A 13,520-nucleotide genomic window follows, 5' to 3' on the forward strand; every position below is an offset into this window, starting at 1 on the left:
TGGGTTTCTCTTGATGTTATTCATAGTGTTCCTGTGGACAGTGTGAGCTCTAAAAGGGTAGAATTATATTCTACATCCCTTGCCTGACCCAGGCCAATATACTTTATATTGCCTTCCACTTGCACCTGTGAAATACCAGCTGCATGCTTAACACTTCACAAAAACAAACAAACAAACAAGCCAAAACACAGACAAAACTAAACTAGTCCTACATTCATTTTGCTTTGAACAAGGCATAAATTGTAGGACAAAGCTCTAAAGGAATTTTTAGTGGTTGTAAAAGAACTCTGCAGACGGGTGTGGAAAGAAACCTTTGATGGGGTTGGATGCTTTTGTCTCTGGCTGAGCTCTGGGCAGATCTGCAGCTCCACAAGGAACCTCCTGGGCTACAGAACCCCTTCACTCCATCACCAGGAACAGGTCCACTCAATGTCCAGGGGCTAAGATGGTAGGAGAGAACAGCTCTAGCACTGGGGATCAGAGATAAAAAGCATATTGAAGCCCTGCAAAGCAACTGAGGTGGATGTTCAGTGGTCCATATTCACCAGGGTCATTCCTGTTGATCAACTGACAAGGGCTGGTCAACATGGGCAAAATGAAGCTCTGACTTGACCATTCCTAATGAGCACTTTCCCGTCACCCTGGAGGGGAGCAACTTATAGCGTCCCTGTTTTTTTTGCTGTTACCTCTGTGTTTTAGATCCTGTGGGTGGGCTGGCAGTGTTGAGGAACCACAGATGTGATGCTATCAAAAAGCTGGACTTCTTCATGTAATTTTGGCTTCATTGGTGTTGCCATGAATTATCTTCAGTGAAGACTATTTTCAGATCCTTCTGAAAACCACTTGGTAGGGAAGTTACAGGCTCCCCTAGCCCTTACCTCTGATGGTAATTTAGCTGAGGAATTTTTTTTTTTTTTTTAAATTGTCATGTTTTATTCCTGGAGGTGATATGGAATGTGATCCAAGGTTTGCATCTGCTTGGGCCAGCATTGCATTTCTCCCAAAGCCTCCGTCTCAGTTTTTGGAAGGACTCATGGAAGGAAAAAGTCTGTCAATATTTAGAGCTATCCAAAACCTGTCCTGGGAAAGAGGACATTAAAAAAAAAAAAAAAAAAAAAAAAGTAGGTCTGTCCAGTGCTAGGAATGACATCCTGAATAAGTAGCACTCTGTCATGGCACGAGGTGTGCTTGCCGTTCTCTCACCACGGCTCTCGGTGTGTGTGTATTTCAGGAGCAGCACTGCCTTTGAGAGGAGCAAGACAGATGTGTTCCGAGTGAAAACCAACAACGTTGGACAAATAAGGAAAATAAGGTACCCACAGAATGTTGCCATCATGGTACCTGCTCAGCGAGCTGATAATCGGATGGGCTGCAGAGGCTTTGGCGTTGCTGTGTTTTATTCATTATTCGCTAACATGCTTTCATCAAGGTGAAGTTAAGGGGTGGTAAAAGCTTGTTTACTGCCTAAGATTTTAACTGAAGCATGAAATCACCTACTGTGTTACTTACAACTATCTGTGCTCCCCACCAAGAATTATATTTCTATCAAATACAATCACAGAGAAGAGCATTTAGGACTGTTGTTTTGTTGGGTTTTTTTGTCCCAGTGGAGGTAGAAGTGTTTCTTGATCCTCTTTTGCTAAATTAGTGTCATGTAAATGATCATAACTATGTGTAACCACAATCTGACTGACATAAATAAAATGTAAAATTAGTTAAGTAGTACAAAGAGAGCTGGGAAAGAGGGAAGGGGCGGATAAAACACAGTAAAGAGGAGGAAAGAACAGAATGGATACAGGGCTGGAAGAGAGTCACTCACATTTTACATATGCAGTGTAAGGTGAATGAATGCACATGCTGAAGGGATGTCCAGGGGTGTGTGTGTTGGTGTGCATCCCCTTGCAGAGAGTAGCTCCATATCACCTGTGATAGCACCTGAATACACACACACCTATACATATACATATATATATATATATGAGCGTTGTTATTTACAAAATACCCTGTAAAACCCCATAAATCCTATCAAACACTTCGTCTAGCCAGGCATAAGAAGTTATTTTGTGTATAGTTTCTATAGCCTTGCCTAATGTAAAATATTCCTGAAACAAAAAATTTGTTCCAGTACTTAAAGTGGGGTTCCAAAGACCATGGAGACTCCCTGTTTACAAGGAGTCCCATGGACAAGACAAGGGGCAATGGGCACAAGTTACTCCTGGGGAGATTCCAATTGAACACAAGAGGAAAACTTTTCACTCTGAGGACAGTCAGACACTGGGATGGTCTCCCAGGGGAAGGGATGGATTCCCCCACCTTGGAAAGTTTGAAGTCTCAGCTCAATGGGGTGCCGAGACATCTCAGATAAGTGATAATATTAGAAGGGTTGGCTCCTTGAAGTCCCTTCCAACCTCACTATGACTCCATGATTCTATGGTTCCACAAAATTAGAGTGCTAGTGGGCAGTCTGATCCCAAATATGAAACCCAGGGTTGTTCTTCCTGTAGGATAGAGCACGATAACACAGGGCTGAACGCGGGCTGGTTCCTTGACCGTGTGATTGTCACCGACATGAATAGACCTCACCTCCGGTTTTACTTCCCCTGCAACAACTGGCTCAGCAAGGAGGATGGGGATGGACTCTACGTCAGAGACCTCGTTGGCAGCCTGGATCCCATGGATGTGCCCAAAAGTAAGGGTTTTTCCAAAAAGTAAGGGTTTTTCTTTCTGGTGCCTTGAAAGCTCTGCGCGACTTTTGGAATTTTTTCAGCCCTATAAAAAGAAATCATGCAGCCCATGCTAATTTGTTTTCTTTTTAGTCAGTGGAGAGGGAAATAGGAAGATGCACAGTGCCTCGAGGAGGAAATTCCTTCCTCCAGTGTTTGAACTGACATCCTAGAGTGGGATAAATGGCTATTTGGAGAAGCTCAGTTTGTTGGTGAAGGATTCGGTGATTTTAAAATGGATTGGGTGACTACATGCAGCTATGACATGTAGCCAGTATCATTATGTATTACCAGAAGAAGTAGTGTGGCTGCAGGCCTGTGTATAAAATTAAGTGTTTCCAGTCTCTGGTGATGACCTGCAGGACCTTTCCATAAGCAAGCCAACCTTCTTGCTGTAATTCTGTGCCCGTTGACTGTGTGTGTATGATATCCATATTGAAAGGGTTCCTATTTTTCAGGGTGGTTTTAAGCTAATGATGTTACAAGGAAGCCAGGACAGCTTGCACACCAGACATGTGCTCCCAAATTGGCATCAGTGTGTAGGCCATGTATGGTGCATGCAATGTGAGTGGGAAGATGATTGAGACTTGGAAGTAGAGCCAGCAACCCAGCCTCAGGTGGTATATGTCAGCATTTTATCTGCAAGTCCCAGTGAGGAAACCGAGTTGTGTTTTCCTGATGACCTCACCAATTCACAGCTTCTTTCTGGTAGTTTAATTTGGGCATGGAAAGTGATGTACAGCCACTGGCACAGGCCTGAGGAAAAGGAGAGGTATTGGTTGGTGCAAAAGAGAACAAACTTGTGTTTTTTTGCTAGTATCACATCTTTTGAGGATAAGAACGAGATTTTTTGCAGTAGTGTTATTGATAGGAGTGGGGTTTTGGTAAAAATAGTTTACTGCCAGGTTTAATTCAGTGTTTTTAGCATTGGTGTCTGCTCTGAAAGAAAAAAGTATTGTTATTTTTATTGACACCTTGTTTCCCACTACTAGTAAACACAACACCATGACATTATTCATTCCTGAATTTTCAAATACACACACTTTCCTGATTAAGATACAGCCTCCTAAAACAGTTTCATTATGTTGAAGATATAGGTGTGAAAAGATACTGTGTGTGAGTTGGTGTGTACAAATAATATCTCTGTGTCTAAATAAATGCAGACTGCTCCAGGGTGGGTGCCACAGAGGAATGAGATAACATCTGGAGATGCTCTGCCAACCCCCCACCCAGTTACTGCTGAGGCTGTGAGTGCTAAAATCCTTTGCTGCTCTTTTACCTCTTCAGTTTGTGAAATGGAAAAGTTAAGGACACCCAAGGGGCCAGAGGGGTCTGAGGAAGGCATAGGAAGAGTCAAAGCAATGCACAGCTAATGAGAGGTTCCCTCCAGGAGGAAGCCAGCCATTCAATCTTAACTCATCTTTAAATGACACAACAGTTTTCTCTGAGTTTGTTATTGCTCTTGACTGGGAGAGCTGATTCAAAGGAATGCATGTGATTTCCTCCATCCTGTTCAACACCTGTCTCTCAGCAGGGAACAATTTGTGGCCTAAATTCTCAGCTGGCAGAAATCAGTGCAAGTCCCAGTGAAAGTGCTGGAGCAACTTTGCATTTCATCATCCAAAATGCTAGTCCCAAGGACTCAGTCTTCTGGGGAAGTGGTTTTGGACTGGAGATCGACTGCTCACTGTGTGCTTGGTCCAGGAAAAATGAAAGTAACACTGTCTCCTGTCTCAGGAGTATGAAAGAAGAGATTTAACTGGGCATTTGCTAGAAATGTATCTGTTCTCATCAGCTTTATCAGAGAGAAGAGCCCACTTTTGAGGGGCACAGGCTGGATGCTCTGTGGCTGTGTGTATGAATGCAGGGATCTGGGCTAGGGCCAGGAGCACGGGTGAAGGGTTGGATGCCTTCCAGGTGGCAGGTCTGAATCTGTAAGAGGAGAGGGTTAGCTCAGCTGTCTCAGGTTACAGATCCCCTTAAACCATAATTAATGAAAGGTAAACATTCCCAGGCTGCTGAGGTGAACTGTCAACTGCAAATGTAAATTTGCCTGAATTCGTTTGTCTCCCTTTGAATCTAAAAAGGTCTGAAATTATAATGTGATGTAATCTTCCTTGCACATACAAGTAGTTTGCCCTGAACTTGATTGGTTTGGTGTTTTGTTTTTGGTTTTGTTTTATTGTTTCTTTAAAATGGATTAAACTGTGGTGTTTACTCTTTGACTATTAATATTTTCGAAGCTACTAAACAAATGAGTAACTATGTGATCTGGTGACTTTATATACCTGTAAAGGGAGACTAGTCACTCCTTATTATGTCCATGTTCCCATTAGCAGTATTTAGTGTCATACTTCTTTTTTTTTGGCCATATTCTTCAATCACTGTTCCCCTTTTTTCATCAGTTCTTTGTAAATCACCCAGGCACTGCTGCTGCAGACCTTAGTCTCATGCTTTGCTTTCATGCTCTATTTGCTGTCACAGAGTGATATGTTTTTGAAGATAACCAAACAAGTTTCCTCCATGTTCCATCTTCTAGCCCATCTTCAGCTTTTGATCATCTCCTGGAGAGCTTTCTCATCTTTCTCTTGAGGATGTACCTTCCTCTCTTGAACTGGAGGTCACTGCTGGGACGTGTGCCTTCTCTGTCACATGCATACGATGTGGACTGGAGAATAATGAAAATTTTTTTTACATATCTTGACTTTGTTGAAGCTCTGTATGGACATTTGAAACATATTTGAAGGGGGCTGATGGTATTTGTACCAAAAGCTACCAAGCCATGCGGAGATTCAGCTGCTTTCTTGGTGAGGAGCTCAGGCCAGCTGGAGAATCCCTGCAGGGCTGTGAGCTTTGAAGAGGTTAATTTAAAGGGGAAAAAATAGAGAAATTAAATATCATAAAATCACAGAATTACAGAATGGTCTGGGTTGTGAACAGACCTTAAGCCACCCAGTTCAAACCCTCCTGTATGGGCAGGTATGCCTCCCACTAGATGAAGTTTCTCCAAGCCTCAACCTATCTGGCATTCAACACTTGAAAAATTGCAGAAAAGTGTATGTTCAGAAAAATAGTGAACATATAGTAAGAAAACTGGATGCACACACAAAATGTGGAATTCTTTTCGTGGTCCAACTAGAGCTACTGAGGACTGCAGGAATACTTAGTGACTGCAGATGCCTGAGTGGTGGAATTTACTTATCTGAATTAAAGGTCTCCTTTCAGGTTCTCTGCTGGATGCCACACATTTCTCATGGAGAATAGGTTACATTTTAACTGTTCTTGCTTGAATGATCCTCTGTTCCCTGTATTCACATCCATGGCATTGTATGCCTAGAGTCATTTGACAGAGGCAGAGCCACAGATTCTTATTTACCCAGCAGCTGCTATTGGCAGCCCGGATTAATTTACATGACAGGTATTAATTACAAGCAAGAGCTACTGTTAGGCCTAATGCTGCTTCACTTGAATTTATGAAGCCTTAGGATTGCATGACAGTGTCTGAGCCTCTGTGCAAGGGACCAGATCAAAACTGAAGTCAGGTGCTGGTTTTCCTTTGAGTGCTGGAGGTTTCAGATCTCTCTGAGGGTGTCTGATGTCCTACCAAAGTGGAGGGGGAGGAGAGCATTTGTACTGGCTTGTAGCTGCACTAGGAAGAACTACTGACCCAATGGAGAAGCAAAAGCAAATTTAGTTTGGGATCCAGCTCTCAGGCTGCAGACAGGTCACGAATCACTTGTGCCACTCTGTGGACAGGCACTTATGTCTCCCACCCATGGGGGGTGTCATTTGGTTGTCCTTCACTTTCCCTGATGTTCTGCAGCCCTGGTGCTGCTCAGCACCCTCTGCATGAGGGACACTGGGGCCCTGTCTTTCTCCATCCCTCTGTGTGATGGGTACAGCTTTCATTGACCAGCTGCAAGACAGGGAGTAGGAAGATTTGGTGGGCTGAAGATGGAATGTTCTTGCAAGGCTACATTTTGTCACAGTTCATAAAAGGAGCTGAGATTTCGTCATGTTAATTGTCCATGGGCCATCTCTATGGACCAACAAAAGGCTGTTGTCATCTTTATTGACGATTTAGATGAGGGGGTTGAGTCCATCATCAGCAAATTTGCAGATGACAGAAAGTTGCAGGGGGGGAGTGTGGATCTTCTGGAAGGCAGGAGGGCTCTGCAGAGGGACCTGGACAGACTGGAGAGTTGGGCTGATTCCAACGGGATGAGGTTCAACAAGGCCAAGTGCCGGGTCCTGCACTTTGGCCACAACAACCCCATGGGGAGCTCCAGGCTGGGCACAGAGTGGCAGAAAGGGACTTGGGAGTCTGGATTGACAGGAAGCTGAAGAGGAGGCAGCAGTGTACCCAGGTGGCCAAGAAGGGCAATGGCATCCTGGCCTGGATCAGGAACAGTGTGGCCAGCAGGTCCAAGGAAGGGATTCTGCCCCTGTGCTCAGCCCTGGGGAGGCCACAGCTTGAGTTCTGTGTCCAGTTCTGGGCCCCTCAGCCCCTCAGGAAGGATATTGAGGTGCTGGAGGAGGTCCAAAGGAGGCAACTGGGCTGGTGAAGGGACTCGAGCACAGATCCTATGAGGAGAGGCTGAGGGAGCTGGGGGTGTTGAGGCTGGAGAAGAGGAGGCTCAGGGGAGACCTCATCACTCTCTGCAACTCCCTGAAAGGAGGTTGGAGCCAGGGGGGGGTTGGGTTCTTTTCCCAGGCAACTCTCAGCAAGACAAGAGGGCACAAAGGGTCTCAAGTTGTGCCAGGGGAGGTTTAGGTTGGAGCTGAGAAAGAATTTCTTTCTGGAGAGGGTGATCAGCCCTTGGAATGGGCTGCCCAGGGAAGTAGTGGATTCTCCGTGTCTGGAGATCTTTCAAAAGAGCCTGGATGTGGCACTGAGTGCCATGGGCTGGGAACCACGGGGGGAGTGGATCAAGGGTTGGACTTGATGATCTCTGAGGTCCCTTCCAACCCAGTCGATTCTGTGATTCTATGATCACTATTTAACTGGCTGAGGCTACATCAGGCTCTCTTCAGTGTGACCTCCAGTTTTTCTCAGAAAGAGGGGGAAAATTTTGCTAAGGTACCACCAACATTCATTGGCTGTTCATGACTGCCCTTGAAACTTCTCCCTAAGCAAACAGTTTTCTTTGTACTTGCTCTTTTATGGAGACAAAGCAAGAATACCCACTTGTAAAGCCTTTCTCCACTTGTTCCTTAAAACCACGTTCAAGAGCACAGATACCTGAAAATTAATTCAATTTTCTATGTAATTGCAATTTTTGTTACCTTGTCAAAATTTGGTTAAGTCTTGCCAACTTGCTTGTGGCAAATGAGGTTCAGGGCCAAGGACTGGTTTTCAGCTGTCTCTCTGACCATAAGCACCCCAGAACTGCTGAAGATCAGATGTGACGAGCTATAAATTTGCACTGGGACAGCAGCTCATGTCAAACTGTTTCAAGGATGTATATTCATGGCAGGACAGAACCATGTGTGCAACCTCAGGCTGTAAAACTCCTCGATTTATTTTCCCTGGGTAAAATTTAGTCTTTTTTTCATCTATTAAAAATTAATGTGTTTACAAAGGGTGAGTTACACAGCACAGTAGTGAGGAGTAGAGCAGTCACAATGTGCAGCACACCCAGACCTTGAGGATGAGAGCATCCAACAGTTTCATTTTTATACTTAAAATTCCCTTTTTTTATTGTTTTTTCTTTGTTACTTTATTTTTATTCAAAAATTAATCACAAGGCCAGATGAGGGGTAGCTGTGCTGCATCTTGGGCTAAGCCTACAAGGCCTTTTGTAGGCAGGCATGAGTTTTTTGCCTTGCTGAGACAAGGACCATCTATGAACTGGAAGGTCAGTGGCTGAGTCAGTTCTGGCCTGATTTAGGGCTGATCTATGGCACATCTGAGAGTGTGCATGGGTATGCCCTGAGGGGTGATGTCTGTAAGGTCACACTGAGCACCCAGGAGCTGGATTCCTGTAAAGGTAGGGAGATGAGTGGCACAAATGTGCCTGCACTCTTGTGCATACAGAGGGTGGCTTTGTCTTTAGGAAAAGGGAACAATATCTATTGTAATCACAGATGAGGAAAGTTCAGCTGATTTGCAGGGCACCCCCAATCCATTTGTCTTTCATATGAACCATTGGTCTGTCCTTGTCTGGGGCAAAGTTATTGGGGTCACTAGAGAAGACTTGGACAGTTTGAGCTCATAGTGGGTGAAAGGAGAAGTTCAGGGAGAGACACAGAGCCATTTCCCTCAGAGGGACGAGAGGTAATCCTAGGAGATGTTGTGAAGGCAGTCTGTGCACATGAAGAAGAAGCCTGGGATGGACTTCCCTGCCTGGAAGCATCCCTGCATCCCTGGAAGCACAGTTACCATGCCCTAGATACTCTCTGAGGTTTTTAGATCCACTGGGACCTAAAACTTCATATATTTTAGCTGGGAATGTGAGCTGTGTTATTTCTTTCCCCTGCCAAGGAGGGTTGTATGTACAGTTCACTGTATGGAGTTGTAATGTTGGCTGACTTAAGACTTATAAGCCACAACCTGGCTGTGACTTGAGGAAACAGTTGAGGCAGCAGATGCTGATGCACATGAATAAAATTGAGTCAGTAGATAAATCCTTTCCAGTGGGGTACCCATGTCCCTCAGGGGTGCTCTGGATATGAACCAAATCTCTGGCCAATACTTCTCAGTAATGTGCTTGCACTGGAAGCTCTGGTAAGGAGCCACATTTTGGATGGGATGCACTGGTTGATGGTGCCCTGTGGGCTTTGCAGCTCTTTTTTACAAAGCACCAGGCCTGGAGAGTGGGTTTGGTCACTCTCCTGTCTCCCCTGGGTCATGATTCAAAATGAGGAAATTTCCATGATCACAAAAAATAAAAAGATTATTGCTGAGGATGTAGGAGAGGGGAGGAATGGAATATTAATATGTGTTACCTGCTCATCAAAACTCATCTTGATTTACACTGGAAACTGGAAGTGTATAATCAGCACAGGAAAACACAGCTAAATGTATTTATGAAATAAATATCAGGTGTTTGCTTTTCAATAATGGTGAATACCTTCTTTATTAAGGATGGGACCCTGCTACATCCTGAGATATTCAATAGATGAGATTTGTTGAGGGAGTAATATCTTTTACTACTCAGCTGATAACACTGAAACAAAATTTTCATGCTCTCTGGCACACTGAGTAAGAAAAAATTTCATGTTTTATTTTTTAAAACATGTTTCACTCCCCTTGCAAACTTTGCCCATCTTGTTTTACCATGTGTAACCACAGCAGCTATGAACATCTTACTTGTAATGGGATTTTTTGGCTCTTGTTTTGTCTCTAAAGATGAGTAAGGACCACGAGAAATTGAAATGTAGAAATAAAAAAGAAACACTGGTGACTGGTAAGCTGAAGGAAGACAATGCACAGAGCTCAGACATTGAATGGAAATGGAGATCTGTAATTCATATAAAGGGCCTCATGCTTCAAGGGAAACATATGGAGATGCATGAGATATCTCTATGTGTTCCTGGTACATAGATGCATATGTATCCCATGAAAAACGGTGCAGAATGTTTGTGAACATAAGGGACAATTTTGACCAATTATTTATAGGTGTTGTAATTATTTCATACCAGTTTTGAAACAATGTAACTTTATTTGAATATATTATTTATTCAAAGAAAGACTGAAGCATAGTGATAATAGTGTGATTTTTAATACTACTGTAAGATTAGTTTGCTCTTCATCCTGAGCAGAAAAGTTTTACTCAAGAGTTAATTTTCAGTTGTTTCCGCTGTTTTCATAATAGCACACCTGGAGGAAGTAGGAAGCAGGTATTAAGCAGGTATTTCTTTAGTGAACTGTCTGCCTTTTCTTTTTTTTTTTTTTTTTCTTTAATGGGCTCCCACTCGGGGGCTGAGCTAATGAAAAATAATGAGAAATCTTGGAGAATTAGGTTAACAAGGATTTCCTCATTGCTGTCACAAGTTGTGTTGCCCCATCCTAAGCTCCATGTCTCTGCGACTGCGCCTCCACTGTCTCTTGAGCAAGGTCACTCAAAGCTCACTTCAAAATGTCATCATCACTTTGAAGTCACAGTAGGAACATCAGTTTAGCATATCCTACAAGCAAAGACTTCTGCATGTGGTAGATTGCCTCTCACAGGCTTTGCAGGGGGGTGATCCAGGATGAATCCTAATACATTTTAACTGTTTTGATGCATACTTTGTTTTCACAACAAATGAGGCTGACTCTTGGGGTCTCGGAGCAGGACGGGGAGACCATGTAGATGAGTTCATATGAGGAGGAGCACCAGGCAGTGGCTGAGGACAAAGTGATATTTAGCAGAGCAAACATAAAGGTTTCCTTTTCCCACGCCTTATGCCTCTGTAGGTGGCAGCAATAATATCTGTTTCCTAAGAACACACTTTCAGAGAGCTCTTCTGAGCTAAGTGGTCACACCAGCCTCGCGTTCCCTGAGGTGCCGCCGACAAGGTGCACCTCAAAACCACACAAATGCTCCTCAGCCTTTCTCCCCTGCTAACTCTGGTCTGCCAGAGGTCCTCAGGGCCAAGAGCAACATGAAGTTCTCTCTTCATAGGGATGCCCTGCCCTCCAGGTGTGCTCATAATCTGCATTTCCCTTTTGAACCCTTGCTTGGAGGAGCTTTTCACCACCTCTGAAAGCACAGCTCATTAAGAAAGATAGTTGTCAATTATCCTTGACAGAAAGCAATTATTTTTAAGCTCTAAAGCAACCCTTTGAATTCAACCCTTTCCTGGGTGGAAAAAAATTTTTCTTCCTTAACTGTGTGCAGTTGCTTTCTGCAAGGATGGGCCATGCTTTTGAGACAGAGATGGGTCCTGCTGAGCTTAGCCTGGTTCCTCTGCTGGTTCTGATTCTGTGTTGCTCTCTGTATCTGTCTCCTGGTAATGCAGGAGACAGAGTAGTAATGGTTAGTTCTGGGCAAATTTTCTTCTCTGTAGTGTTTGCAGAGATGGTTCTCTGTTGTACAAAGAGGCAGTAAGGCATCTTCACGAGAAAATCAGGAGAATCTCATCTAGGAAGTAGTACTGTTAGCCTGGTTTGGTAGGGCTGTCTCCCAGAACAAAGAACTAAATTCAAATGCCTGCCCTGAACCAAATATACTGGGAGACCACATCCCATCTTTCAGCCCTAAACATGGGCTGCCTGACTTCTGAAGGCTGCTTTGGACAAGAAATCTGTCTGTCCCTGAGGAGCACGCTGTCAGGAGTGGTATAAAGGAGCTTCCATTTTGACAAGACAGTACTTTCCATCAAGAAGAGGTTTTGTCAGACAGCTTCTGGTGGGCTGGGATGACTGACTGGTTCTGACAGTGAGGAACTGAGACATATGGACATTAAACCACCTTCTCCAGTGTGTGCACAGGGGCTGTGGCAGGCTCAGATTGTAGCTGTGCTTTGCCTGCAGTTCCAGCCCCCTGCCTCCCCCTCTAGCAACAATCCTTTTTTGCTTTTCATACTAAACCACAAATGTACTTCTTTGTCAGCAGCACTTCAGAGACAGTAGCAGTGCCTCTCTCCTTCCCATTCCCTCCCTCCTTTCGCTTCTGAAATCTGCCTGCTCAGTGCTGAGCAGTACAGGATGGATCTGAAGCATTGCCACCCTTGGGAGCACTGTGGAAACAGAAGGATAATTGCTAAAAGTTGCCTTGCCAGAAGAATCCGTCGCTGCCTACGACTCAGCTCTCTGCTTCTAACCCAGCGTGTTCTGCTCCTGAAGGCTGTGACATTTCTGAGCTGCTGGATGCTGTGCTAGGGGCTGGCTCCATGGCAGGTCATGCACCCAGCAGGGATGTCTGGCAGGGATTTCACTGTGCCCTGCAGGAGGTGATGATTCTAGGTAATGAGGCACTGTCACCTTTGGTTCCCTGGCTAAGTCTCCTGCTTCTGGTGCTACAAACTCAGCAGCTTGTGCATAAACACCCTATCTAATGGCCTAGGTAATATTAGATACAAGACTTCCTTAGGCAATCCCATCCTATTGCATTTCGTATGACCAGGATAACAAAATTGCTATGTAAATGGCATTAACAGATGAATGCCATATGGCTGGACAGAGAGCTGCAGCTTGCAGGTGGAAGGGCTTAGCTGGGATGTGTCTTTGCATTTTTCCATGGTCAGAGTCAGCAGAGTGGTTTCATGAGAGGACCCACGTGTGTCCCAGGTCCTGGGAAAGGTGTTTGGTTAGTGTTGCATCTGTGGCTGCTCAGGATGTAGATGGCAGTGGAACCAGAATGGAAAGAATACAGGGGGTCAAGGAGGACTGCAGCAACATGCCTATCATCCCCTGGGAGCAGGGCTGGAGTGCCTGTATCATCACAGCCCTTCACCCTTAATTCTCCACAAAAAAATAAACTGCTCAGCTCCCAGTGGAAGGAACCTGACTCCAGCCCACAGTGCACAATTAATCTTCCTTCTGAGCTGCTGAAAGCTGTGGCTGAGTTGATTAGTAACAGACAAGCTGCCTGACTGTCACACCTCTGCTGAATTAATACGATGGGGTCATATCAGTTAGCACCACTTGGCCATGTCCCTAAGATGCCACCCGGCAGTGCCTGCAAGTGCCTCCCTGGAACAGCTTTGTGTGTTAGTGTGTTGGATGAGAGGTGTCAGGGAAAGATGGGTTGTCTCTAGCAGAGCAGATGCCCAGCTGTAAAGAAAGGAAGGTGCTGCAACCATACATGACATCCCTGCTCGCATGTTGCAACAGGAAGAGGACAGAAAGCAGAAAATAGTTACTGCTCT

General features: G+C 44.6%; 1 protein-coding gene across 1 annotated transcript in view; it reads left to right on the forward strand.

Moving 5' to 3' along the window:
* The first annotated feature begins 586 nt into the window (after window positions 1–586).
* The window catches only part of LOXHD1 (lipoxygenase homology domains 1), a 133,062-nt gene continuing 120,128 nt past the window's right edge, over window positions 587–13,520 (forward strand). The window contains exons 1-4 of the mRNA XM_030466835.1: window positions 587–590; window positions 700–769; window positions 1,232–1,312; window positions 2,505–2,689. Coding sequence (XP_030322695.1) covers window positions 587–590; window positions 700–769; window positions 1,232–1,312; window positions 2,505–2,689 — 340 coding nt within the window. The remainder of the gene's footprint in view (window positions 591–699; window positions 770–1,231; window positions 1,313–2,504; window positions 2,690–13,520) is intronic.

The sequence above is a fragment of the Calypte anna genome, chromosome Z (assembly GCF_003957555.1).
Source record: "Calypte anna isolate BGI_N300 chromosome Z, bCalAnn1_v1.p, whole genome shotgun sequence".
NCBI lineage: Eukaryota > Metazoa > Chordata > Aves > Apodiformes > Trochilidae > Calypte > Calypte anna.